General features: G+C 46.3%; 1 protein-coding gene across 4 annotated transcripts in view; it reads right to left on the reverse strand.

Moving 5' to 3' along the window:
* The window catches only part of SH3PXD2B (SH3 and PX domains 2B), a 118,458-nt gene that overhangs the window by 48,251 nt on the left and 45,187 nt on the right, over nucleotides 1-25,020 (reverse strand). For all 4 annotated transcript variants that reach the window (XM_043520093.1, XM_038413444.2, XM_043520095.1 and 1 more), the window contains one exon: nucleotides 11,469-11,544. In XM_043520093.1, the coding sequence (XP_043376028.1) occupies nucleotides 11,469-11,544 (76 nt within the window). The remainder of the gene's footprint in view (nucleotides 1-11,468; nucleotides 11,545-25,020) is intronic.

The raw sequence follows: 25,020 nt of genomic DNA on the forward strand, positions 1-25,020 counted from the left end.
TTCTTTCACATCAGCCATCAAGTTAAAAAAGTGGGTAAGTAGATTTTCTGCCAGTATTCTTATTCTAATGATGATTTCACAAAGATTAATGGGTCAAAAAGGTTTTGTTGACTGTCATTAGAAATCGGAATTTCATTTGTAACTTGTCAGTGTGCCGAGATGTAGTTGCTGATGGGCACATTATAAATGTCTAAAACAAACCAACCTATGAGAGGAACATTTAAATGTTAAAACAAACAAATAAATGGTGATCTAAAAATTATTTCAGTGGCTGAATACACAAACCTTCAACAAATTCCCTTCCCTTCTCACATTGCATTTCTCCCAGTTCTGATGCTTCCCAAACAGAAAATTTATTTTTTAATAAAAAGTTGATTTACATCAAAATGCCTAAATTAGGAAAAAGCAGAATCTCTTCATGCTGCCAAGAACAGCTATAAAACCCTGACGTAGACCTGAATGGGCATCTACTGGAGGTCACACTGTGCGGAGAACACTATTTTGTTCTAAAATGGCATCCTCCATATGACAAAAGTGCTGTTCCATCATAATTGGGCCCCACTACACCACTGGCATGTAGAGAAATGGTGGACTTATGGCTGAATCAGTGGGATGGGAGTTTGAAGACCTGGGTTCAGGATTTTGCACTGGGCCCTTGGACACACATCACCTATCTACATCTGTAAAATGGGGATAACAATGCTGCCCTGTGAGACTTAATTAAGTGGTTTGAGATCCTCAGATGCTAGAGAAATCCATAGTATGAGTAAAGCAATCACAATACTTCACATAGTTTTTCATTCACATCAACCATCAAGGTAAAAAAATGAGTAAGTAGATTTTCTGCCTGTATTCTTATTCTAATGATGATTTCACAAAGATTAATGGGTCAAAAAGGTTTTGTTGACCGTCATTAGAAATCAGAATTTCAATTTCATAGGTTCCATCCCATCTCTACTTTGAAGTCATTTGGCTGCCTCAGGGTTTTTAAGAGCCCTTAATATGGTACTTGGATCACTTCCCTATCGTACAGATCTGCTGGGTGGTTTATTTCTTCTCTCCCTTGCACCAAATTCCTTCATGCCCAGGGGAGCAGCAGGGCTGCCGTAGGCACAGGTGTGTGAGATTAGGGCACAGGGTTTACAGAAGCTAAAAGAAATGCAGCTGGAGAGAAACAGGGAGATGGGCCAAGGCAAAAGGGAAATTAGCTTTGATGAATACACTGGCTTGTTGGAATAAGGCCAGAAGAGCAATAAGTAGAATCAAAAGGGTAGACACAGACACAGATACATTGCAGAAAAGGGCATGATTACAGGGTCAGCCATTGGAGGATGTATACTAGCTCCAATCAGTACGGTAATAACGGGTAGAGTAACAGGAAGTAACAAGTTTGCACTATAGGACACCAGTGAAGGAGGGGAAAAGGGAAGGGATGATGTCTCCCCAGTACAAATAATTTCAAAGTTGGCAACAAGGTGGCTCTGCAGCAGGATGTTGGAGAACCATGAACATTGGAGAGAAAGGAAGGAGCATCATCTACAATGTGAAACACTATTAGGCCAGACAAGAGCAAGGACAACTCCTCCTAATCTCCGAAACTCAACAAAATTTAATTTGGTTATGGAAAAAAAATAGCTTTCTTGTTTATAAGCACTTTTGGACAAGACTCTCTTTAATTACCATTTAATCTCAATGTCTCTGTGTAGAGATGCCTCTAGAATCAGAGAAATGTAGGACTAGAAGAGACTTTAATAGGTCCTGTCCCCTGCACTGAGGCAGGACAAATAATTATATAAACTATCCCTGACAGATGTTTGTCTAACATGTCTAATCTCCATTGGCAGAAATTCCATAACCTCCCCAAGCAATTTGTTCCAGTGTTTAATTGCCCTTACAGTTAGGAAGTTCTTCCTAATGTCTAACCTAAATCTCCTTTGCTGCAATTTAAGCCTATTACTTCTTGCTCTATCCTCAGTGGTTAAGAACAATTTATCACCTTCCTCTTATAACAACCTTTTATGCACTTAAAGACTTATGTCCCTCCTTTAGTCTTCTCTTCTCCAGACTAAACAAACCCAATTTTTTCAAACATCAACCCCAAAACAATACAATAAATACTTAGCTCCTCTGCAGACCTTTCCAGACATCTCCAAGCAGGAAGTATAAGGGTTTGCAAGAGCAATTCATAGCACACCTCTCCCCACACCCACCACCATGACAGGAAAAGAGCAGACAGAGAAATGGGGAAATGAGCATCTGCACACCATTTAGGATGGACTCCGAAGGTGTTTGAAGGGCAGTCTATGCAAATCTTCATCCCGCTGTTCTCTCCCCTCCTCTCCCCCCCCCCACCAGCCTTTTCAAATCAAGGCTAAGTATTGTAACTTTTATGCATTATACAGCACCCAGCTGCCAAGAGCTGCCATTCCATCTCCTACTGCTGCCAAGTTATCCAGACTACTCAGAGATAAAAGGGTTTCTGCCAAAACAAATGAGGCTTTTAGCTACCTGAAGAAAAGACGAATTCAAAAAGAAAAGGAAGAGAACAGACTTCTGATGATTTTCTGTACTGAGTCAAGTGTTTTTTGGGTTTTTTTTTTTTTGAAAGTGTTAGAGTTAACACACACACACGGAGGTAAAGCAGCTTCTTGGGTTTGCATTTCCCTCCTAGTGGGTACCATGCACTTACACCCCACGGAGCTAAGGATGGTCGGACAGAATGGTTGGGCAAACAGCAAGTTCTTAAATGGAGGGCTGAGGATGGGGTGGCTCTGCTATGCACAAACCCCACCACAACGTCCATCATTTGGCCACATCCATAGAGCTTCTAAGGGCTTGTCTACACTGACACTTTACAGCACTGCAACCTTCTCGCCCAGGGGGGTGAAAAAAGTTTCAGTAATGTACCAGTATAAACAGTGCACCAGCGCTGGGAGCCGCGCTCCCAGTCCTGGGAGCTCCACCCCTTGTGTAGGTGGGTTTTTTAGAGCACTGGGAGAGCTCTCTCCCAGCTCTCTGCCGTAACTACACAAGCCACGTTAAAGCGCTGCCATGGCAGCGTTTTAAGGTTGTCGGTGAAGATGTGCCCTAAGCCAGCATGAAGTAGCCTGTCTCTTCAGCTCAGCAGAGTCAGGGCAGACAGTGGAGGGAACGTCTTTTATCGTACCAACTTCTGTTGGTGAGAGAAAAGCTTTTGAGCTTACACAGAGCTCTTCCGCAGGTCTCCGCATTGGACTGGAATCACAGCTCGGCACGCAGCTACTTCATGCTCTCCCCCGCTTCCTCTCTGTCTTACCCCCAGGGCTATTTGATACAATCTAAATAGCTCTGAAGCTTCCTTCCATTTCCTTTCTTTAACTGCAATGAGCCACTGAAAATAAAAGGAGGGAAACTTTATGGCTGTTTGCCCCACAGGGATGAGGGAAGACTGTAAAATCACAGGAGAGCACCTATCTGAATCCTACCTCAAAGCCAGCCGCAGTCTTAAGACCTTCTCAGCCATTGGAAACACCTTCAATTGGACACAGCTTACGAAGTCCTTTCAACAGGAGACGCTCCTTCCAGTCCAAGAGAACTCTCCTACATCCCAATTGCTTCACTAAGCTGAATGGATCCCTTCCTCCCATCTCATCCAGAACCAGACATCCCAAACCTCACACCTCTACCATCCACCTCAATCCCCAGAGGTCATGCACACACTAAGGCCAGGGCCTTCAGATACCAATCAGGAATTCTGGGTCCTGGGCTGCACTGAGAATCAGGGTTGACGAATCACCATAATGGGGGCTTTGGTTTATCTGCTGGCCACCACATCGCTGCAAATCCTCATGAACACACATACTCATGTGGCCTCTTCAGCAAAGAGGTGGCACTGGAGAGCAGAGCAGAGGCTCCTCCCTCCCTTTATGCTGACCATCCTCTCTCTCAGATCATTAATCACAGGCCTACTTTACATCCACAGGTGGTGCTGGCAGGCCGGAGTATTGGCAAAATCCTGAGAGAGGGCATTGAGGATGGGAAGGAAAGAGGCGGGAGAGATGACACAGGTAGAGCTGGATGCGGGTCTAAATGGGTTAGCTGGGGTCATTGCAGGTCATGATCAAGATACATTGGCAGAGCTGTATGAGATTTACACAGAAGGATCAAAATCTGCCTTTAGAGGACATGTTCAGAACACTGCAGTCATCCCCTCTTCCCTGCCTCCCCAGCTACAACATTCTGGGAAAACCCATCGCCACTTCCTCAGTACTGAAGGCGGGGCAGCAGACAAGCTGCTCTTCTGGTAGTAATTATGCAGCAGTTTTCAAATGCTGCTAACTGATCGAGTTGCTGAGTCATTATTTAACATTAGCTGCTTGGCCTAAAGCCCAAGTACAGAGACACACATGCACAAGCCTGCAGGACAAAGAGATTGCACTAGAACAAAAGAAGGCATATCCAGGTGGGGAGAAAGCAGCCTTCCTGCACTTCCAACTGACTTCTCAGCAATGGGGCAGTCCCAGCACACAAAGGTCTGACTAGGCAAGAAGCAGACACAAAAATGGGGCACATCTTTCACCAACACTGTAGGGCTTGAGCCCTGTCTATACTACAGTTCCAACAGTTGCGACCACAAGGGGAGCTGGCAGAGTGGGCACCACCAGTGAGCCCAGTGACCAGCAGAAATAGAGCCAGAGAAGCTTCATCCCTAGCAGTTGAGGACCCAGGGAGACCAGAGACACGCTTTGCCTTTAAAAACTCTATTGGAGCCCTTCTCCCTGCTTTACAACCCAATGGCTTGGGGCCTTGCTGTGGCAAACCATTGAAGGAAATGCCCTACATAGCCCATCAAAGCCCCCTCACTCTTATTTGATTGACTGATTTATAGCACAGGTCGTGCTGTAGCAGGTCTAGAGTGGGGGGCTGTAAAGTGACCCAATGCAGCCCCGCTATGGCAAACATGCTACCTCTTCAGGTCTCACCTACCCAGCTCAGGGATTGGGAAATATCAGGGGAGAGGGTGGGAGAAGGGCTGACAGGCAATTACCCTCAGCTGTGCAGGAGACACCCTGAGGGCAGCCCACAAGAGAGAAATTAGCCTTTAGAAAAGGTCAGGTGAGCGAAGGGGACAGTGTACTCTGTTCCATCCCACTGGAATTCTCAAGCCAAGGTCAGAGCCATACTGGGGAAGAGGGAGTGGAGGGAAAAGAAAGTTGCAGAGGCATTTCAGTCAGCAACATGGCTGTGGCTCCCATTGAGCTGAAGATTGTTACTCAATCCTGAGCAAGCAGGAGGGCAGAGAACCATGAATGTATCACAAAGCTTATCAGAGCCATTAAAGAAGCCAGATATTTTGAGAGTGGAAAAACGTCTGACTCTCGTTTTACCCTGAAGGACTTCCTCTGACTCGGAAAGAATTTGCTTCTCCACACCTTTCAAATCACATCCAGATTTCCTCTGCCACGGGCTCCAATTCACTTTAAAAACCACGCACAGTCGGTCCCCAGAAGGAGAAGCCAGTTCCTAGTTCCACTCCTGGAATGGGCAGGCACATGGGGGAAGATGACACTTCCCATAACCTCCATAGGAGCCTTGGACTTAGCAGCAGGCTAGCAAATTTCTGAAGCGAGTGGATGCCCTGACCCTGCAGTAAAAGGATGGGACAACTTTGCATGGGGGCTACCTGCATTTATAGCTGTTCCTGGACAGGCCATAAACATGGAGGTTTATCGGGATGTGTACTGTGACCTGATACATAGGAGCACTCTAAAGGATCTCAAGGAGGCTCAGAATAGGGCCAGCTACAATTCCTAGCATGCTAGTGGTTATAGCGTCATAGTGGAGAGAGTTCAATCCTAGGTCTAGTCCCACTCATGTGCTTCACCCTTGTAAAAGGTGGAGAAAGCAGCAGCTATTCTGAGACACAAAGGGAAAGACTCCCCTATGCCATATTCCTCAGCCAGAGGCACAAGGCCTCCAGAAAGGGAGGGTAAGAGGAGGGGAGCTCTCCACACTCCAGAAGACATGCTGATCATCTGTGGGACTGGGGGGAAAGGATTTCCCCCAAAAACAGGCTGATATCAGGATGGCGAGACAATAAAATGCATTATTTAGGGTGGCTCAGTGGGGAATGTATTTCACTTCTATGCATTCCAGGAGACAAACCCCAGTATCTCTGCTTCCTGGGCAGTGAAGAGGGCTTCACTCTGGTATACTGCCTCCACCACTGGCAGATCCATGGAACAGCAATGATGGGACTTCCTTTCACGCATCTGGACTGCGAGGAAGGAGCCCAGCAGGAGACTGCTGCAGAGATGGAGGGTGAGAGCAAACACAGGATAGGAGGAAATGGCAGTCTTCTACCTAATGAAGTCAGCAGGATTCCTGGCAACCCACCAACTCAGCAACTGGTGTTGAAAGCTCAGAAGTGGAACTGCATGGAGAGGAGATCTACTCAAGACTTCACCAACAGTCCCACCCATGATCTCCTCTTCACAGAAGAGCTCACCATCTGCACTAAGGCAGCAAAACACTTATGTGATCATTTCCTCTTAGTTACTAGGCTGGGTCTGAGATGCCTGAGACAGCTATGACTAGTGGACTGATCACAGGATTAGGACCCAGAAACTCTGTTCTATTGCCAGCTCCAGAGTACCCTGTGGGGTCTGGGGAAGTCACTTAACCTTGTCTGGAAACAGAGAATGATCATATTCATCTATCTAACTTCCAGGTCCCTTGTGGAGAGCTGTTAGTATTTGCAGATAAAAAGTTCCCGAAGTGCAAGTATTGTTCTGATGCTGGATCAGAGAGGGATGGGGTGGAAGGTAGAAAGGAGACAACATTCTGCTTTCTAAAAATGTATCCTATTAAATTCTTTTCTTCCTTTGGAGTTTGCTGCCGTCTCTTGCTTAAGCTTCCTAAAAAGCAATTTCACAACCAAAAGCAGCTGAGCCTCACACAACCCCTCCTTGCAAAGACTCACGCTTCCAGAAAAGCAGAACGGCTGGAATAGGCTCTGAGCCACTTGGGTTGTGCGGAGCTTGGAAGGCTCCACTTGCCTTATAAAAGCTGTTTCCTGAAAGATCTGGCACATCGTCTACACAACTGGCCCAACTGAGCTCATTTGTTTTCTTAGTTAATTCTTTCCTGGGGTCCCCATCTCATCATCCTTCGGCCAGCAAACGTGTAACCCTTAGCGTGTGAACTTCTCCAGGCAGGGACTGGGCCTTCGCGTGTATATTGCACAGCACAGAATTGATACTCAGCAAGCAGCAATTGTTCACTGGGGACTTTGTGTCCAAGCCAGAGGCTGATAGCTTTTCAGAGCTTTGCACAATCCTCCCATAACTTTTCATACGCATTAGTCAATGCTTCTTCATTCCTCCTGCCATAAGAGTACCTATTAACATTAACTGTGTCCTGTGAGCTAGGACTAGCCAGAGGTGTGTCATGGGGTCATGAGGGCAGCATCCCTCAAAACAACGATCACATGAAGGACCTGCCACTGACTCAAGGCCAGCACACAAGCAGCTAAGAGTCCACCTCCCAATTCTGCTGCATGGCAGCAAATGGAATTTTCAGCATAGTGCCTGAATGCTGTCAGACTCAGTGGCCTTGGAGGACATATTCTTATCCTGTTAGTGGTATCACAGTAGCACCCAAGACATGCTACAGGCAAGTGCAATCCAGATATATAGCCAGAGAGAATCCCTCCTCCAGAGAGCCCACAGTCTATTCTTGTTTTTCCCATCTGTTTCTCTCAAGAACTCAACTTTATTACTGTTCCATCTGTTTTAGAGTGGGGCGGGGGGTGGGGAGACGAGAGGGCGGGAATTACATCCCTTGCAAGGTTATTCTCTGGGAAGAGCTAAAACCTACTTTAAGTCTGAAGACCCAAAGTCTCCTCTAGTGACTTCAAAAGAATGCGTCAAATCCCACAACGAAAATAAAGCTACGATAACCAAACACAAGCAAAAGCAGAAGAAGAACAAAATTCCTCTGGGTTGGACGCTGTAAAATAAGCATTAATAATGGGACTACTTCCCCCTCCAGGAAAACATTCTGACAGACACTGAAGGATGGGAATCTCCTCAGTTCCTGTGGGTGACACTGAGTTTGAGACAATTACAGGTTTGCTAAGAATGCTACAGGCAGCGGAACATATAGGATAGCAGAAGATATTTTTCAGGACTTCAGAGGCCACACGTCTAACATTACCATAGGCAGCTTCCCAGAAAGCAGCATATTTCAATCAGACCATTGGAACCAAATCACCACTGGTAATGAAACTCAGATGCTAAAATGCTTCTCAAATGAGGGAGGGAAGAAAAGTAACCTATAGATGTCACCGGTTTCTCAGGCCTGAACCAACTCAAAAACCCAACAAGCCTAAGTTTCACCGTATATTGGATGCATGAGATGCAGAGAAACAGACCCTGCTCTGCCTCGCACTCGACCCACTCTGATTATGCATCTTGATGGAAACAGCACAAAATCTTGAGGTTTACAATACGTAAAACAACATGTTGCCATCTCAAGCTGGGAAAGAGGAGACCTGAACCAGAAGAAATACAGCACTATTCCTGTACCTGACAATTCTACCAGCTACTAAGAGACTTTTCTAAGCCAAATCAACACCTCCCTCAGGAGACAGACTTTGCCAGTAAGCCACCTCACCAGGTACATAAGGCCACGTCACTAGCTCCATAAGCCAACTCAATAGACAGCTCCTGTCTCCTTGCTACACATGCCAAAGATGGCAAATAAAGCACTGCAGAAGCTACAGACTGGACACTGTTTAACAGCAGCTATGTGATGTACCTAGTGAACATTGTGCAGGAGCCAACCGGGAGAGTACCCCACTATAAGATGTTCACGCCATAGCTACCCATTATTCTGTGCCAGCATGTGAAAGCAGGAAAGGTGAAATCCAACAATATTCATTATCCACCATCCCTATCACTCTACCTCTGTGATGGGCATGCAACAGCTGCAAGTGTCAAGGTAAGCCTCTGGGAGGAGTATGGACTGAGAGCGACTGCAACCTGCAGAGAAGGCTGGGGAGGACATGAACACAGGAGTAAGATGTGCAGTTCAAGGCAGAGACTATTTCACCCCAAGTCAGGAGATGGGGCCTGTCTCCAGAGTACAACCTGCTCCCACATTAGCACCTTTTGTAACCAGGCAACTCAGTCCTAGGTGGCTTGGGAGGGAGAGGGGTGAAGCACCTAAAAATATGCATATTCTAGGCATTGCTAAAACACTCATGACCATAATACATAGATCAACTAGCATTATAATACCTCCTCCCAAAACCAATCATCATCCTCATGACCCTCTGGAACTATGTAGGCCTTTGTCCAAACACCACCACAATTACTAAGCCAATTTGCAATAGAGATGGACCTCATATTGTTATCTTGACATCACGTGTTCCTGGACTCTGAAGGGGTTTAGAATCTGAATTGGTAAGATGCATCTCAGGCCTTCAACTCTGGCATTTGCTTCCCCCACTTGCTCTTGACTTTGGAAACCTTCTGAGTACGCTGCAAGGCCCATCTGTCTTCCACAGCTTTGAGGACTAAAGGGTTTACAGGAATAATTGGGGGTCCTGGGACAAGGATGAATTTTCTTGGTGGGCAACATAAGGTAGGCTGTTAGGCTGTATCTGGAGATGGATTCTTTTAGTCTATTGCATGGGGGCCCAGAGCCGTGGGCCGGACACCGGTTACTGCTATTCTATAAAGTTGAAATAAGTGCGCACACAGCCCACGGAGGGATGCAAGTGTGGCTCAAGACCCAGGCTCTACCTCCTGACAGCTCCAACCCTTTTCCACAGTCGAAATCCCAATGGAGATTAATTTAATAGAGAGGAACTTTTTCAGTTTGAATGAGCAGCAATGAAATCAACAAGTGAGGCTGTGAAACACAATGCGCTCAGGGCAGCCACTCAGGAGCCCAATCCCTGCCTTCCAAAAATAGCAACGTTTTTATGGGAATGAGTAGGGATTCTTCACAAACGGAGAGCAGTCAACCTGTACTCCCTATTTTTCCAAGTCATGCCCTCTGCCAATTTGGCTTCTCCCACTGGCAGGGAAAAGTTGCACAGCAGTGTCTTTTCTCTATATTAATGTCAGACTTGCTCTGATTTTGCTGATGCTACAATCAGGGAAGAGGCCAGAACCAGAAATGCCTCCCTGGGTAACCCAGACACAATTTCTTAACTACAGATATGCCCCGGCTCATGAAGAGGAATAAAACAGAACCTTCATGCCGCTCGAAGGAAAGGAACCCCATGTCTACACTGCAATAGGAGGTATGATTGTGACTGCTTTAATCTAGCTAGCACGGCTAAAAGTAACACTGAAGACATGGCAGCATGATCACGGAATGGGTTATACATACCCAGGGTCTCCAGTGGGCTGGAACAGGCCTGTGTCACTGCATCTTCCCTGGTATTTTTAGCCACGCTATCTAGATTAAAGCTAGCACAGGAACATCAGCCCATGCTGCAGTCACATCTGTGACTGCAGTTAAATACCTTAAACGTCTGCATTTCGGTAAGACATCATAATGGTTTCCACTAAATATACTTGCTGCGTTCTCTGGAAGTGTTTAAAGCATCATCCATTTTCATTAGCTCCTGGGAAAAAAGTTTATGTGGTCCAATCTATTGGCTGTGGGTGCGTGAAAGACCCTCAGGGGCCCCTCTCCCTGGCAATTTTAGGGCTACATTTTCAAAAGCAGCAGCATTGTGTCATACACAAAATGACCACATGCACCCATTAGGTCTAAAATGGGTAATTATACAGGTTACTTTGGACACATGAACACCCATTTGCACAGTTGCACGTTGAATTTGTGGGGCAGCTGCTGCACCATAGACATCCAATTTGGAAAACTGCCCCTTAACATTGCAGGAGAAAGTTACAGCTGTCAGCCTGTTTCAGTATTGCATTTCTGTGGATTGCTTTTGAGGTCTCTCTGCACTTTAACTAGAGTTACACTCAACTGCAAACTGCACAGAACAGTTCCTGGGGAGCCACAGCTAGACCTGGCTCTGTTGGGGGTGTCAATACTGAAACCCACCTAGGAGATATCTACAAAGCTTGTGAAGGTAGGATTGCTTACCTAAAACATGGCTATCTTCTGGGGGCAGTGGCTATGCATTTGCTATTCAGGATGGGCAGCAACCAATGCCTAAATATTGCAGAGAGTCCCAGTTCGAAGGTGATTGTGGATGCAGTCCTGGGAACTGAGGAGTTTAATACTTACTTCGCATATTACTAAAAATATTCCCATGTTCATTTCAATGGAGAGGATTCAGGCATCTGAAGTTTCAAATTCACATGTTGTTCATGACTCCAACCTTTAAGTCATACTTGTGTGTACATTGGGAGCTGGTAACAAGACCTTTTCTTAGTCTGGCCCCACTTGAGTGTATTATGTCAAAATCAGAGTTTGCCTTCAATGGAGTCGATCCTACCCACCTGGCAGAAAGGGGATGATCCTTTGTTTGGGGTCCTTCTGCCCTCCTTCCATTGGGAACTTGTCCAACATCTGCATCTAAAAAAAAAAGGGGGGGGGACACAAGATGGGATTTAAAACCAAAACGTTAAAGAATCACAAAACAACTACTCAGCAGGAGGAGAGACTGAAATGAAGCCAATTTTCCATGTCAATATAGGTGAGTCTTGGCTGTCTGCACATAACTGCATTAAATCGAGTTAGGTTCTGACGGTAGGGCTGAAACCATGTCTCCACAGCAATAAGAAAAAAGTGGTTCTACATTCCAAGGGGCTCCAGCAACACCAGGGCTCAGATGGGCCCTCTCACAATTTTCTAGTTTTCCTTTATGTCCCAGGTCCAACTGACGTTTCACCATGTGTGCACTTATTCAGAGTATGCATTTCACTGAGTGTGAACTGGGAAGTCAACCTGCATTTTTTTTTTTAAAACAACTAGCCTCCATCCTGAAGGATCTCAGAGTAACTTACAAACTGGGCTTAAAACTACTAACAACTACCACCCTCATGACTACCGACTACTTTGAAAACCCTCTAGTAGATTTATCTAAAAAAGGACTTGGTCCATTCTTGCAGTTCGTACAATTTGCAAGTACTGGCTGGGACAGCAAGGTGGGAAAGACCAGAAGGGTTAAGATTCCCCTCCTTATTGTAAAGCTCTTATATCATGACCTCTCTACTCCATTAGGAATGTGTCTGCAACCTAGGAGGACGCTCCAGGGATGTCAATGGGAGTGGAGGGTACTCAGTTTCTTGTGGCTGCTCCAGTGATCTTGCAGGAAGGGGTTCCAAGTGCATCACAGCCTCCATGACTGTCATAACCTGAGGCAGCTAAGGGGTAAGAACAGGACTCTCTTCTGTCTTTTATTTAGGTCATTTTGTCCAATTAGACAATTTGAGTTGGGCCCTTCTTCAGCACACCAAAGGGAGACCAAAGGGAGAGTGCGCACAAAGGGCTTCACTAACATTGTTTTTAGGTGCGGATTTCTGAGACTTCTGGATGGGGAAGCACTTTAGTTCTCAACACTGCAAAAATCAGCAGCTTTGTGTGTGCATGCGCACACATGTGCATAGATATGTGCAATGGAGGACAAAAAATAGGGACAGTCCCTTGACTCTTCTATTAATGTAAGGGATTTTGGTTATAAATGCAGCGGCAGCTACCATTCGACTCTACAGTAAAGAAATCCTACAACCAACTTCCACTGTACTGCAGCTAAAGAACACATATGCACTATTAAGCAAGTCAGCATGGTCCGAGGGAATGAGCACAGGCTTGGAAGTCAGAGGGCCCAGAGTTCTAATCCTGGCTCTGACGCCGAGTCATTATGGCCTTTGGCATGTCACTTACCTTCCCTGTGGTTCCGTTTCCCCCATGCACATAAACAAGGGATAATTAAACTGTCCTCTACCACCTCTGAATCCCAGCCCTGTGCTTTAACCACAAAGCCATGCTTCCAGAAATGCCTTCACTACTCTTCCCTCATTTGCATCTTTCTCCAGTGATGGAAGCATAGTAGTGTCCCAAAATGCAGTCCCACATCTGGACTCTCAAATGGGCAATCCTTGGTATCCATGTAGAAAAGTACAAAAGTAAACTCCATTGCAACAACCAATGGGCCAGTTCCATAGGCAAACCCCACAGACAGCAGCAATCCTCTAGAGCAGGGATGAGCAAACTATGGCCCAGGGGCCACATCCGGCCCCTCAAATGTTTTAATCTGGCCCTCAAGCTCTCATCAGGGAACAGGGTCACGAGCTTGCCCCGCTCCGCATGTGCCATGGCTCCTGGAAGCAGCATGCGTAGGGGCAGCCAGGGGGCTCTGCATGATGCCCCTGCCCCAAGCGCCACCCCCGCCACTTGGAGGGGGGACATGCCACTGCTTCCAGGAGTTGCTTGAGGTAAATGCCACCCAGATCCTGCACCACTGACCCCCTCCTGTGCCACAACCCCCTACCCCAGCCCTGATCCCTCTCCCACCCTCCGAACCCCTCTGTCCCAGCCCAGAGCACTCTCCTGCACCCTCAACCCCAGCCCCACCCCAGTGCCCGCACCCCCAGCTGGAGCCCTCACCCCTCCTGCACTCCAACCCCCAATTTTCTGAGCATTCATGGCCCGCCATACAATTTCCGTACTCGGATGTGGCCCTCGGGACAAAAAGTTTGCCCACCCCTGCTCTAGAGCAACCCTGGGGGCTGGGAGCAAGTTTCAGAGGGTCTGCCAACCAGGGCCAACATTAGATTTGTTGGGGCCCGGGGCAGAAAGCCAGAGCCGCTTTGCATGAAGCTGAATCCCGGGGCCGTGAACCCCGCCACCCGGGGCTGAAGCCGAAGCCTGAGCAATGTAGCTTCACAGAGACCCCTGTGGCATGGGCCCCCAGGCAACTGCCCCACTTGCTACCCCCTAATGCCGGCCCTGGCTTTTATATGCAGAAAAACAGTTGTTGTGGCACAAGTGGGCTGGGGAGTTTTTATAGCATGTTGGAGTAGGCCTCAAAGAAAAAAGTTGAGAACCCCTGCTGTAGAGAGCAACAGGGCATAGGCGTTATTTGTCATCAAATGGAAAAATCTAAAGTCCATTTATTTTCAAGATCCATCTTTCATTAAAGCATTGTAAATTGGCACAGACAAAGGTTAACAAAGTATAAGATGAAATATTAAGTTTTATGTATCAATTAAACTCTGATGGCCCATGATGAATACAATAGAACAATCAAAGTGTTGCTCTCATGGATTCCAAATAAGGATGTATCCGTAGTAACCCGCACACAGAGAAGAACAGAAAGGAAGGATGGTCCAGTGGCCTGGGGGTTGGCAGAGCCAGGCTGAATACCCTGCTCCACCACAGGCTGCCTGTGTGACCTTACGCAAGTCACAGTCTCTTTGCTCTGGTGTCCCCATCTGTAAAATGGGGAAAATATTTCTGTTCTGCAGGGATGCTCTGACAGATTAAAGATTGGGAGGTGCTTAGACTGTCCAGTAATGGGAGCCATGTAAGTACCTAAGATAGAGTTATAGGTTTGTTTTTATAACTACATACAGCACATTAGTCACTGTGAAATAATACTAAACCTGTGATTTTCTGTAGGTCCTACACAAAAATAATGCTATGTTCCTCTGCTGGTTTTACAAGCAACAGCAGCATTTCACAAGCATTTCCCTAAGTCCTTGTCTACACTACAGGTTACTTTGGTATAACTTACATCGCTCAAGGGTGTGAATAATACACAGCCATGAGTGACATAAGTTATACCCACCGACGCACTGGTGTAGACAGCGCTATGTCTCTACAGTCTCTTGCGGAGGCAGGAGTTAATCCGACAGGAGAGCTCTCACTCTCGCATCCGCTTGGCTCATGTCCACCACAAGCACTACATCGGTGTAGCTGTGACACTGTAAGTGCTATAGTGTAGATGTAGCATAAGTCTGTGTTACCATTACCCGAGGACACTAGTGAACAAAACAAGAACACAAACAAAAAGAAGCAGGATTTATTTCAGGCTCTATGTGGAGAAATATACACATATGCACACACAATCCATGTATGAGAAACGACAAAAAGCCTAGCAGAAAAAACGAAGGACAAATCAAAACCAAAACAATTAAAAAGACATAAAAGTATTCAAGTGCTCCCTTTAAAATGAGGATGCCAAACACAGAAACAGATTAATCAGGAAAGGGAAATGCTTAAAGCCTCTTTCCAGGTTTGGACTTTATGAGTTAGCAACCCAGCAATAACCAGAGATTGCTCTGACGTTACCAGCGGAAGCCACATAATGAGCAAGGCTGCGTGTGGATTCATTTCCTCAGTGCAGAGTGACCACAGGGCTGTCACAGTGATTGCCATGCCATCAAAGTTAGAGAGCATGTAACATCCTCCTGTTATTCCTTCTGCCCGTGAAAATAAAGGATTATACAGCATCTCCATTAGCCCACATTACAGCCTCATTCTGTCTCCATTTATCCAGAAAGAAGCTGAATGACTCTAACCTTATTCTTCCTGTTTGGAAGGGCTATTAAGTTTATGAGTGACACAGAGGTAAGTGACACAAATCAAGCCACTGATACAGCACATCTAATTACAGTTAAATAATATAATACTCAACTCTCTCAAAGCCTTTTCATCTTGCATTTTTGAGAGCGAGCAGAGTGCTCCTGAAAAAGAGAGATACTAACAGCACCAGAGCCAGGCATACTGCAGGCAGACCCTCTAGTCTTGCTGCAGTGCCCTTTGTTCTTCCAATCTTAAGATCCCATACAGCAGATCAGCTGCAACACCTCAGTTCTGTCTTGCAACACCCCCTGCTATTCCAGACTAGGGTGTCAAACAAAAGCTGCCAGGATTGCAGTTTTGTCCCATATTTCATGGTGGATTTCCTGACGTGCCCAAGTAGGGGGATTAGGAGATCATCAGCTCACAGATTTTGGCAGTCACCTCCAAGTCCCTAGGGGAGATCTGCCCAGGCCAATCAAGGTGCCCTCTATAAGCCTCTGCTCAGAAAAGCAAGGAATAGCCAGGGCTAATGGGCAGCACACAGGAGTGAACAGCTACATCAGGGGTTTTCAAACTTGGGGGTGGTGACCCCTCAGGGGGTCGCAAGCTGTCAGCCTCCTCCCCAAACCTCATTTCGTCTCCAGCATTTACAGGGTTAAATATTTAAAAAAAATGTGTTTTTAATTTATAAGGGCGGGGGAGTCGCACTCATAGGCTTGCTGTTTGAAAGGGATCACCAATACAAAAGTCTGAGAACCACTGAGCTATATGGACGAGGAGCGGGCAGGGGTGTCCCAGAACTGGTCTACAGCATCTCCCGCTACTCTGGAGCTGGGGTGTGGAAGAGAAGCCTGTATGTTGCCTGCCTGCATTACTCCTGACTCTGGTCAGTGTTGCACACCTCCTGGATTAATGAACCCTAACAACTCCCAAGCACAGACATGGAAAAGCCCAGAGTCCCTAGAAAGGAGGGGTGAGGCCTGGAAAACACAGCAGAAGGGAAGAAAGAGTGGGGCGGGGGGTAAGTCAGAAGGGAGGGTCACACGGAGTCACTTCCAGCCCAGCTGCCACATCACACAGCTCTCGAGCAGGCGGCTGAGGCCCATTCAGCAGTTTACAAGACATAAGCCTGTGGCTGAAGAAAAGCTAAAAACCCATTCCAAGGAAAACAACCCCAGAGCCGGCTCTAACCGCGGCAGGTGGTTTGTGTTAGTAGATATGAGAGCGCATGTTTGGAGAGATCCAGCGTCTTTCAGTCACGGGCTTGACAGATCATCCTTTACGACACAAAGTCTTCTAGTGCAACAGCCAGGAGAAGAAAGAATTTAACAAGGGTGGAAGAGAAATAAAAAGCACAGCTGGCCGCTGCCATGAGACTCCAGGAGGAATCTGGTTGGCTGGTTTCAAGGAGAGCATGTTTTAAAGCCTCCACCTCCGCAACACACACCCCTAAATTTTATCTGAGCCAAATATTGGCTAGACTGCATTATGATGCTGGTCTACAGACCAACAGAGAAGCCCCAAGCTGCCATCGAAGGGTCTTGGGTTAAGTTACCCTTGTCCAGTGCCCCAGATTAAAAGCAAGAATTTTGCAGAGGTAGCAATGCTTGGACCTGGGAAAGGAGTTGGGGGAAGATGTAGACTGCTCTCTGACCCAAAGCCCCCGGGGGGGCAGAGGGAGGACCATATTAGAAGAGGGACTTCTCTACCTTCTCAGACCTGTGAACTGGGTACCTTCCTTCTGGACAGGTTTGACAACAGAATACCCTCCTCCAAGGCCTCAGCAGATTTTCCTTAGGAGGAAAGAAATTTTGGATTGAAGAAATTCAGCATGGAAAGACTCCTGCAAATGATTTCAGCACTCAGGGTTTCCATCCAAGTTATGCAAAGAAAGTGGTAACATCACATTCCCAGAGCATAAAGTGCCCAGCCATCCAAGATCTAGGGAAGAGGGAGTATAAAACAGACTAGAAGCAGACATACATACAGAGAGACCCTTGTGAAGGCAGGCAGACCCTAGGAGAGGGCAGAGAGGCCAAGATACTCTCCCTCTCAGCAGTGAACTCAGCCAGTCAAGGAAGAAAGAATAAGGGAAAGAGATACTAAAATCACAATATACCACACTACTGAAGTGTTTGCAAACACATCTTTAAAAAAATATTAAGAGCGAATGTCATTTAGAGCATTACATGTTTTATGCAGGACTTCTAACATGGCACCAACTTTTACATTCTTGTATGAAATTGTAATAGTTGTAACTAAATTGTAGTACTTGTTATTCTGACCTTCATTTGGGGGAGTGGGAAAGTGGCTATAAACCCTCACCTGATCTAAAAGCACAACAACCCGTTCATCCTGTTCCCTCCTTCTCTCCCCACACTCCCTCCACCAACAGAAGCAAACACTCAGCGTGAAGAACAAAGCCTCACAATGTGATGTGAAACTCACCAATGGGGCATGTCTACACTGCTGTCAGGCAGTACAATTGCAACTTTTGTTGACACAGGTGAGCTAGCTTTAATCTAGCTAGCTTGGACACCGGAGCAGTGAAGTTGCAGCTGCGCATGCTTCAGAACAGACTAGAAGCCTGGGTAATTATCCAGGGTCCCACGCTGGCTTGTACAGAGTCATTGCTCCGGTAACTGAGCTAGCTAGATTAAAGTCTAGTTGAGGTATGTCCACATGAGCTGTAATCACACTCCGTTGCTGTAGTGCAATGGTACCCGAAAACTTAGGCTCTGATCACCCTGCAAGGCCTTGCCTCAAAGCTAACAGTCACATGGACCAATCCTTCATAATGCTAAGACAAGACATTTTTATAGGAGATTGGAGGAGGAGTATCTTCACGACATACACAGGAACTAGCATAGGAAGGTGCACTCAACACTGCCTTTCAGGAGACCCAAGCTCAGTAACCAAACAGGGTCTCTTGTTCACATCACTGGTCAGCAGTGCCTGGTAATGTTATTCATGGCCAGAAGACAGACCATTACTGGTACCAGTCTCTCATGTGTGCCAGGCCAGAAATGCCCAGGAATGCTTCACGTGGTCTTGCAGGTGACCCAGATCAAATAGCTGTCCTGGTCTTGACTCCCCAAACTGGGACTGTGGCAGAAACAAGCCTGCAGGGTAAGGGAATGCCTCATGTTGCTCAACAGTGAGAATCTTCCCACAAGCAGGAAAGGAGATTGATGGCAAGGAGATCCTCAGGGCTGTGAAAGGGAAACCTCCCACTCCTGGAGTGGGATGAAGTAGGGAGCGTGCCATCACACATGTGCATGCACACTGGTACACAGAGCCAAGACAAGATATCAGAGCCAGTCTGGAAGCCATGGTCCAGGGCAAGAGAAGTGTTTCATTAAAGAAATAAGAATGTCGGGTATGTGTATACTGGAGGTCATATCCCACAAGATGGGATGGGTGGGGGTAAAGGAGACGTTTCCATCAGCAAATTAACTCAGGCCAGGGGAGTCAAGTTGAGAGCAAGCTACATTCTTCCCCAGCTGGTCTAACACAATGGAGGCCCAAGCAGTGCCCTATGCAGCAGCTGACGCAATACGTGCCTGTGCCACAGACACATCACTTGGCGTGGTCAAATTTTGACACCAATAAAAAGCTCAACAAAAGGCTGCAGTGTCAGGTTCAGTAAGCTGCAGTAGCATCACAGGAAGCCCTTTGTGTGAGTAATAGTCACCCCCTCCCCGCTCCGCAAAAAGGGGAAGCAAGGAGTGGTGAAGACGAAAGATGAACCTATGCCAAACCAAATTCTGAAATTCATAGATCAGACCCATCTCCAATGCAGAAGCAGGGGACTGCAGAATGGAATCAGATTCTCTTGCGTTCTCCAAGAATACTGGCCAAGACAGGGGTACATGGGCCAATGCAGCAGTCACTCTCTGCTCAGTAATAGTTCACATTTTCCTCGATCTTCAGAGCCCCCTATTATGGAGAATACTGGCTAAGCCACTGATGTTTTCCTGCTTCCTCCACAGTGCCCCGGGCTCTTCCATCTGGGCAGCTCCCTAGGGATGTGTGGAAGGGATCTCAGCTTAACATCTCTCCCTTAGGTTCTGTTCCTGACTTCTATTGTTGCATCTTGGACATGTCCAGACAGAATAGTCACCCATTTCATCCTTCACTTCTCCTTTCTAGGGAAGTCCCCTAGAGGCATGTCATGAAAACAACATAACGTTGAGTTGTAATTAGGACCAAATAAGGGGACTTAAAAACAAAAAGAAAAACATCTCAATTTGGGAAGTTCCTGCCTGACAATCCAAATATCACTGTGTTGTGAATCCAGAACACTTCTTATGGGAGGAAAATATTTTCCAGCATGCCAACTGGTTCCACTGTGAATCATTGTAAGATGTCCCAGCAGTACCAAAATGAAGTGGGAAGAGGATGCTGATCTTACAGGTCTATCATTGTGACATTATGTTTATCATGTTTGGTACTTGAGCGCCCAGGATGGATGTGCTGAAAAACAACTGCGTGGCCTTCAGGAACAAACACTCTGCAAATGCATGCCTGCAGGTCAAGAGACTCCCCATTCCAGGACAAGCAGCCTCACAAGCATCTGTCAAGCAGACACTCTGTGGGAGTGAATGACATTTGGCAATGGCTCAGATTCTATAGATATTTAGTCTTTTCTCCTACCCTTCACAGGCACCCTCTGTTCATCATGACTGCTTATGAAGAAATACACAGTGAAAGCACAGCAGCTCTGCAAACAGGAAGACAAGATAATTTTGGTCATTTTGCAGGTGATGAGCAATATCACATCCAAATTATTATTATTTCAGTACTTGCTACAAGGACCCCATTGTACTAGGCACTGTACAAACACAATGATCATTTAAAACAATCAGAGGCTGACATTTACGCTAGGCTCTGATCAGAGGTGTATCCAAAGACCGCAATTTATCAGTTATTAGAGCAGTACATTTCTCTCCAGCCCCATTTAGGCAGGATTGTGAAAACAGATGGGAAACTTTAAGCATTGCTCAGCAATAGACAAATAGGAGGTAAATGAGGTTAGAAAAGAAGGCGACAAACTCTAGCAGCAGCCTTCGCTGTAGAAGGAATTTCCTATGAAGTCGTAGGAAACCATATACCTAAGGAAGTAGTAGCTTTCTAAACAGTCAGCCCAACTGTAAGGAAAGAGTTCATGCCCTTCAGCAGAAGTGGCCTAGCGCAAGGGCCTGTGTTGCCTTTAGATGGCAATCTCTGGAAATACACAGGCAAAACATCAAGGCAAAAATGTTAACATCCAGGTCTGCGCAACCTTGACAGATACTTTCCCAACCCCTTAAGTCCCCAAATAAATAAAATAAAAAAAAAAATAAAATAAAGAAGACTGCGGAGGTTCCCACAGTCTTCAAGCCCCAGAAAAGCAATTGGGAGGCTGCATTTGCAGCACTTTCAGCATGGAACTGCTCTCTACGCATCCTCCTATGACTTTTCCTTCTACAGTCTCTTCCCAGGCTGAATCTGCCAACCCTGCATCCGCCAATGCTGGGGGGATCCTTAGCTGAGGACAGATATATGACCTCCTCATGCCCAGAGCAATGTAAAGGGGCTATGGTATGGAAGAGGTTCTGCCCTAGTGTCTTTGCCCTCTCACTAGGTGAAAGGGCAACTTGCATTATACGCTCCTTAGGGTAGAGTTGGTCTCAATGTGTGTGAAATGGAGGCCCCTCTGGACATCACTACTACAATATACATGAAAAGTGGTTAATAATATAGATTTTCAATCCCTGCACCTTCTCCTTGTCCCTTTATTTCACAGGGTTATTCTTTCAGATGCTTGTGTTTTGTTCAGTTCTTTCCATGTGACTCACATTTTGCAGTGCTTCCCAGAAGGATAACTGTACTTTCTAGAAAAAAGAAAAGGAGTACTTGTGGCACCTTAGAGACTAACAAATTTATTAGAGCATAAGCTTTCGTGAGCTACAGCTCACTTCATCCGATGAAGTGAGCTGTAGCTCACGAAAGCTTATGCTCTAATAAATTTGTTAGTCTCTAAGGTGCCACAAGTACTCCTTTTCTTTTTGCGAATACAGACTAACACGGCTGCTACTCTGAAACCTGTACTTTCTAGGAGTCAGGTCTCCCATTCCTGTGGCATGTGCATGCACAAGCTGAGCCCAACCACTCTAGTAGAGAGCTGCAAAAAATGCACAGATGCACATTCTCTAGGCCTGGAAGTGGTGATTTCATACCCCACTGGCAGAACTCAATAGGGAGTGGGGGGAGGGAGAGGTGAAGTCATACAAGCCTCCCCCTTCCATTCCAAGTCTGAGAATTGGACACCACACAGGGTCTCCAACAGCAGCCAGACAAGGAGCTTCTATTTTATAGCATCAGAGACTCCTACAACTAACACACATGCAAATTCCTTTAGTAGAAACCTCAAAAATGTCTGCCAAAACCATTCAACCTCAGCAACCAAGAGATGACAGCCTCCCGCACTGTCGTTAGCATTCACCTGGGCTACCCACAAACAGACAAAGGCTTCAAAACATAAGAGGGTGACAGCCACCAAATGTCTCAGCCATAAAAGGCTGGCCAGGAAGCTCCTGATTTGGCACCCAGTCCTGAAACCTAAAGTAATGACAAGTTACCAATGGTCAGGCTTTTTCTCACCTTTAGGGTGACTAGCAGTGAAGACAGGTTAGGACCAGCTGACAGCTGTTTGAGCCTCAGTCTGGTTTCTAATGGGATTTTCTAATCAGAAAGGCCATCGATGCAATCCCTCATTTAACAACTGCAGCAAAGAGGCCAAAGACTGAAAGGGTCACAGAAGCAGAAATGGAAGAACTCTTATCCTCCAGATCAGGCGAGGAGACAGGTTGGTGAGAAGCTGCCAGCAGCGATAGATGATCACAAAGCAAATATATCAACAGAACACATTTTAAAGATTTTTTTTTTAAAAGCTAGAGATCTACATTTTCAAAAACAACTAGCAATTTTGGGTGCCCAACATGGGACACCTGAGGAAGATCCAATTTTCAGAGGGTAGGTGCTCAGAACTTTCTGAAAAATCACCCCCCCCCAAGGTATCACATTGGGTACCCAGAATCACTAGTCTTTTTTGAGAATTTAGGCACAAGTACCTAGTCCTAAAACATTGCATGTTACTGCTCCCTTTGTGCGGCATGTCCTGTTTATATATGTAAAGAGAGCAACTTCAGCACTTCGAGAATCCTAGAGTATTCATGATTCTGAGAAGTAAGTACTCCATCTGCTCCCAGCCAATCACGCAGCAGCAAGGCCATTAATACAGCCTCCTTTCAGAGCTGCTGGTTTCTTTGCCTCTTTCTCTCCCCCCCCCCCCCTTTTTTTTTTTTTTTAAGTTTTTTAGGTAATTTGAATTGATAGCTTTTATGTTTGGTTTGGGGGATGCTGGAGCATAAGTCCTGGAAGCCATATTTCTCTTTACAGTAAGTTATTATTCCATCCTCCATTTAACTTCTGGTAATTGCACTGCAGCTTCCAGATGAAACTGAGCACTGCATCCCAGACTGTACAAATGGGTAGTGAATACCAGAGGGCTATACACACATGCTCATTACAGGCATTAAAAACATTGCACACAGAATAACCAATCAATAAGCCATGCATAATTCATCACAGCATCCAAGCTATGGGAAATGACTCTTGCTGGAAGAGGTGCTTGGAAGCAGAGCAGAAAGGTACTGGGGTAACTCGTTCGATACTTCCGGTCTGGTTTGCTTCCTTTCCCCAACACCATTCTGTCACCAAGTATTTCCTTGAATGAGACAGTCTCAGTGCTACCCAAATAGGAAAGAACTACATCTCTCAATGTAGAAAAAAAATCAAGAGTCTGGCCCTGCCAGGGACTTGAACCAAAGACTCTTGAGCAGAAGCTCAACTTACTTTAATTGTCCATGACAGCAGCAGTATTAGTGGCAATAACACAAGGATCTCAAAGCATTTTTTAAAGGCACAAAAGAAGTAGAAGCTCTTCCCTCAGAATAATTTAGGGCAGTGGTTTTCAAACTTTTTTTCCCCGCAGACCACTTGAAAATTGCCGAGGGTCTCAGCGGACCACTTAATGATCCTTCCAAACACCGTTTGTACCGTTAGCTAACTACTGTAAAGCACTTTGGATAAAAGCGCAATATAAAAAAAACCCTTAATAATAATTAACGTTTTTTGTTCTACAAATAAAAGCACACAACTTATATTTTAATATCATTAGTCTTACCTTTCTAATGTGATGGATGTGCCCTCTCTCCTGCACCGCAGCGGCCCCCAAGTTGGGGCTGGGAAGGAGGGAGGTATTTCCTCGGCCACAGCACCCATAGAGCTGAGGCTAGGAAGGAGGACCCATGTTTCCCCGGCAGCCGCAGGCCTGGAGCTGGGGAAAGTCACCTCTTTCCCTGGCCGCCATAGCCCTGCACGTCCCAAATTTCCCCCACCACCTCTTCTCACCCCACTGCCCCCTCCCACCAACCGCCTTTTCCCCCTAAGGCCACCACCTCACCTTACATGTGCATCTTCTCCAGGGTCCAGACACCTAATTAGTGGAGCCATGCTTGCGCAGCTCCACTAATTAGGTGGGTGGCCCTTCATTCTCTTGTGTACGGCCACCCAGGTGCACACCTTAGAGGGAACTATCCACGGACCATATGAATGGAGCTCGCGGACCACTGGTAGTCCATGGACCACAGTTTGAGAACCTCTGATTTAGGGGAAGGAAATCATGAAACAGAGTTTCCATTATTGAAATTATCTGACTGGTTCTAAGTATTCTTCCTCTTTTACATACAGGGAAACTGAGGCACCAAGCAGGGCTATGACTTGGGGCACAAGGTCTCAGGGAATCTGGGACAAAATAAGAAACAGAACCCATGAGTAAGGCTAAGATTTTGTCATGGTTATTTTTAGTAAAAGTCATGGATAGGTCACGGGCAATAAACAAAAATTCTCGGAAGCCGTGATCTGTCTGTGACTTTTGCTGCTGCAGCTCCATGGTTTCTTCTGCCACCATGGTCGCTGGGAGCTGTGGGGACCCCCACGCAATGCTGTCACCTGTTGCTGGAACCCTGAAGAAGCTGTCGCCTGTCACTGGAACCTTGCAGGGGGACCCTGAGGAGGCTGTCGCCCGTCACTGGAACCCTACTGGAGCCCTGCTGGCTGCCAGCTCCATTCCCGTGCCCCAGAGGCTGAAGCAGAAAATGTCACTGAGGTCTCTGGAAGTCACGGATTCTGTTCTGTGACTTCCCTGACCTCCATGACATAAATGGAGCCTTACTCATGAGTCCTTACTTCTGATCCTGTGTTTGAAACAAGAGGTCACCCTTAGATCAGATCTCAGGTCAAAGTGAATAGTGAGACTGTTTACACATACACACAGTCATAGTGAGCTAATACTACTTTTCTCCTGAATGAAAGCATCAACACAGGGATTTAACTGATATGCATTGACCTCACATGTTTAAATGATTCATCTTAACTTTCCCAAGTGCATAGGAGGTTTATCTAGTAGGACCATAA

Source organism: Dermochelys coriacea, chromosome 8 (assembly GCF_009764565.3).
Source record: "Dermochelys coriacea isolate rDerCor1 chromosome 8, rDerCor1.pri.v4, whole genome shotgun sequence".
NCBI lineage: Eukaryota > Metazoa > Chordata > Testudines > Dermochelyidae > Dermochelys > Dermochelys coriacea.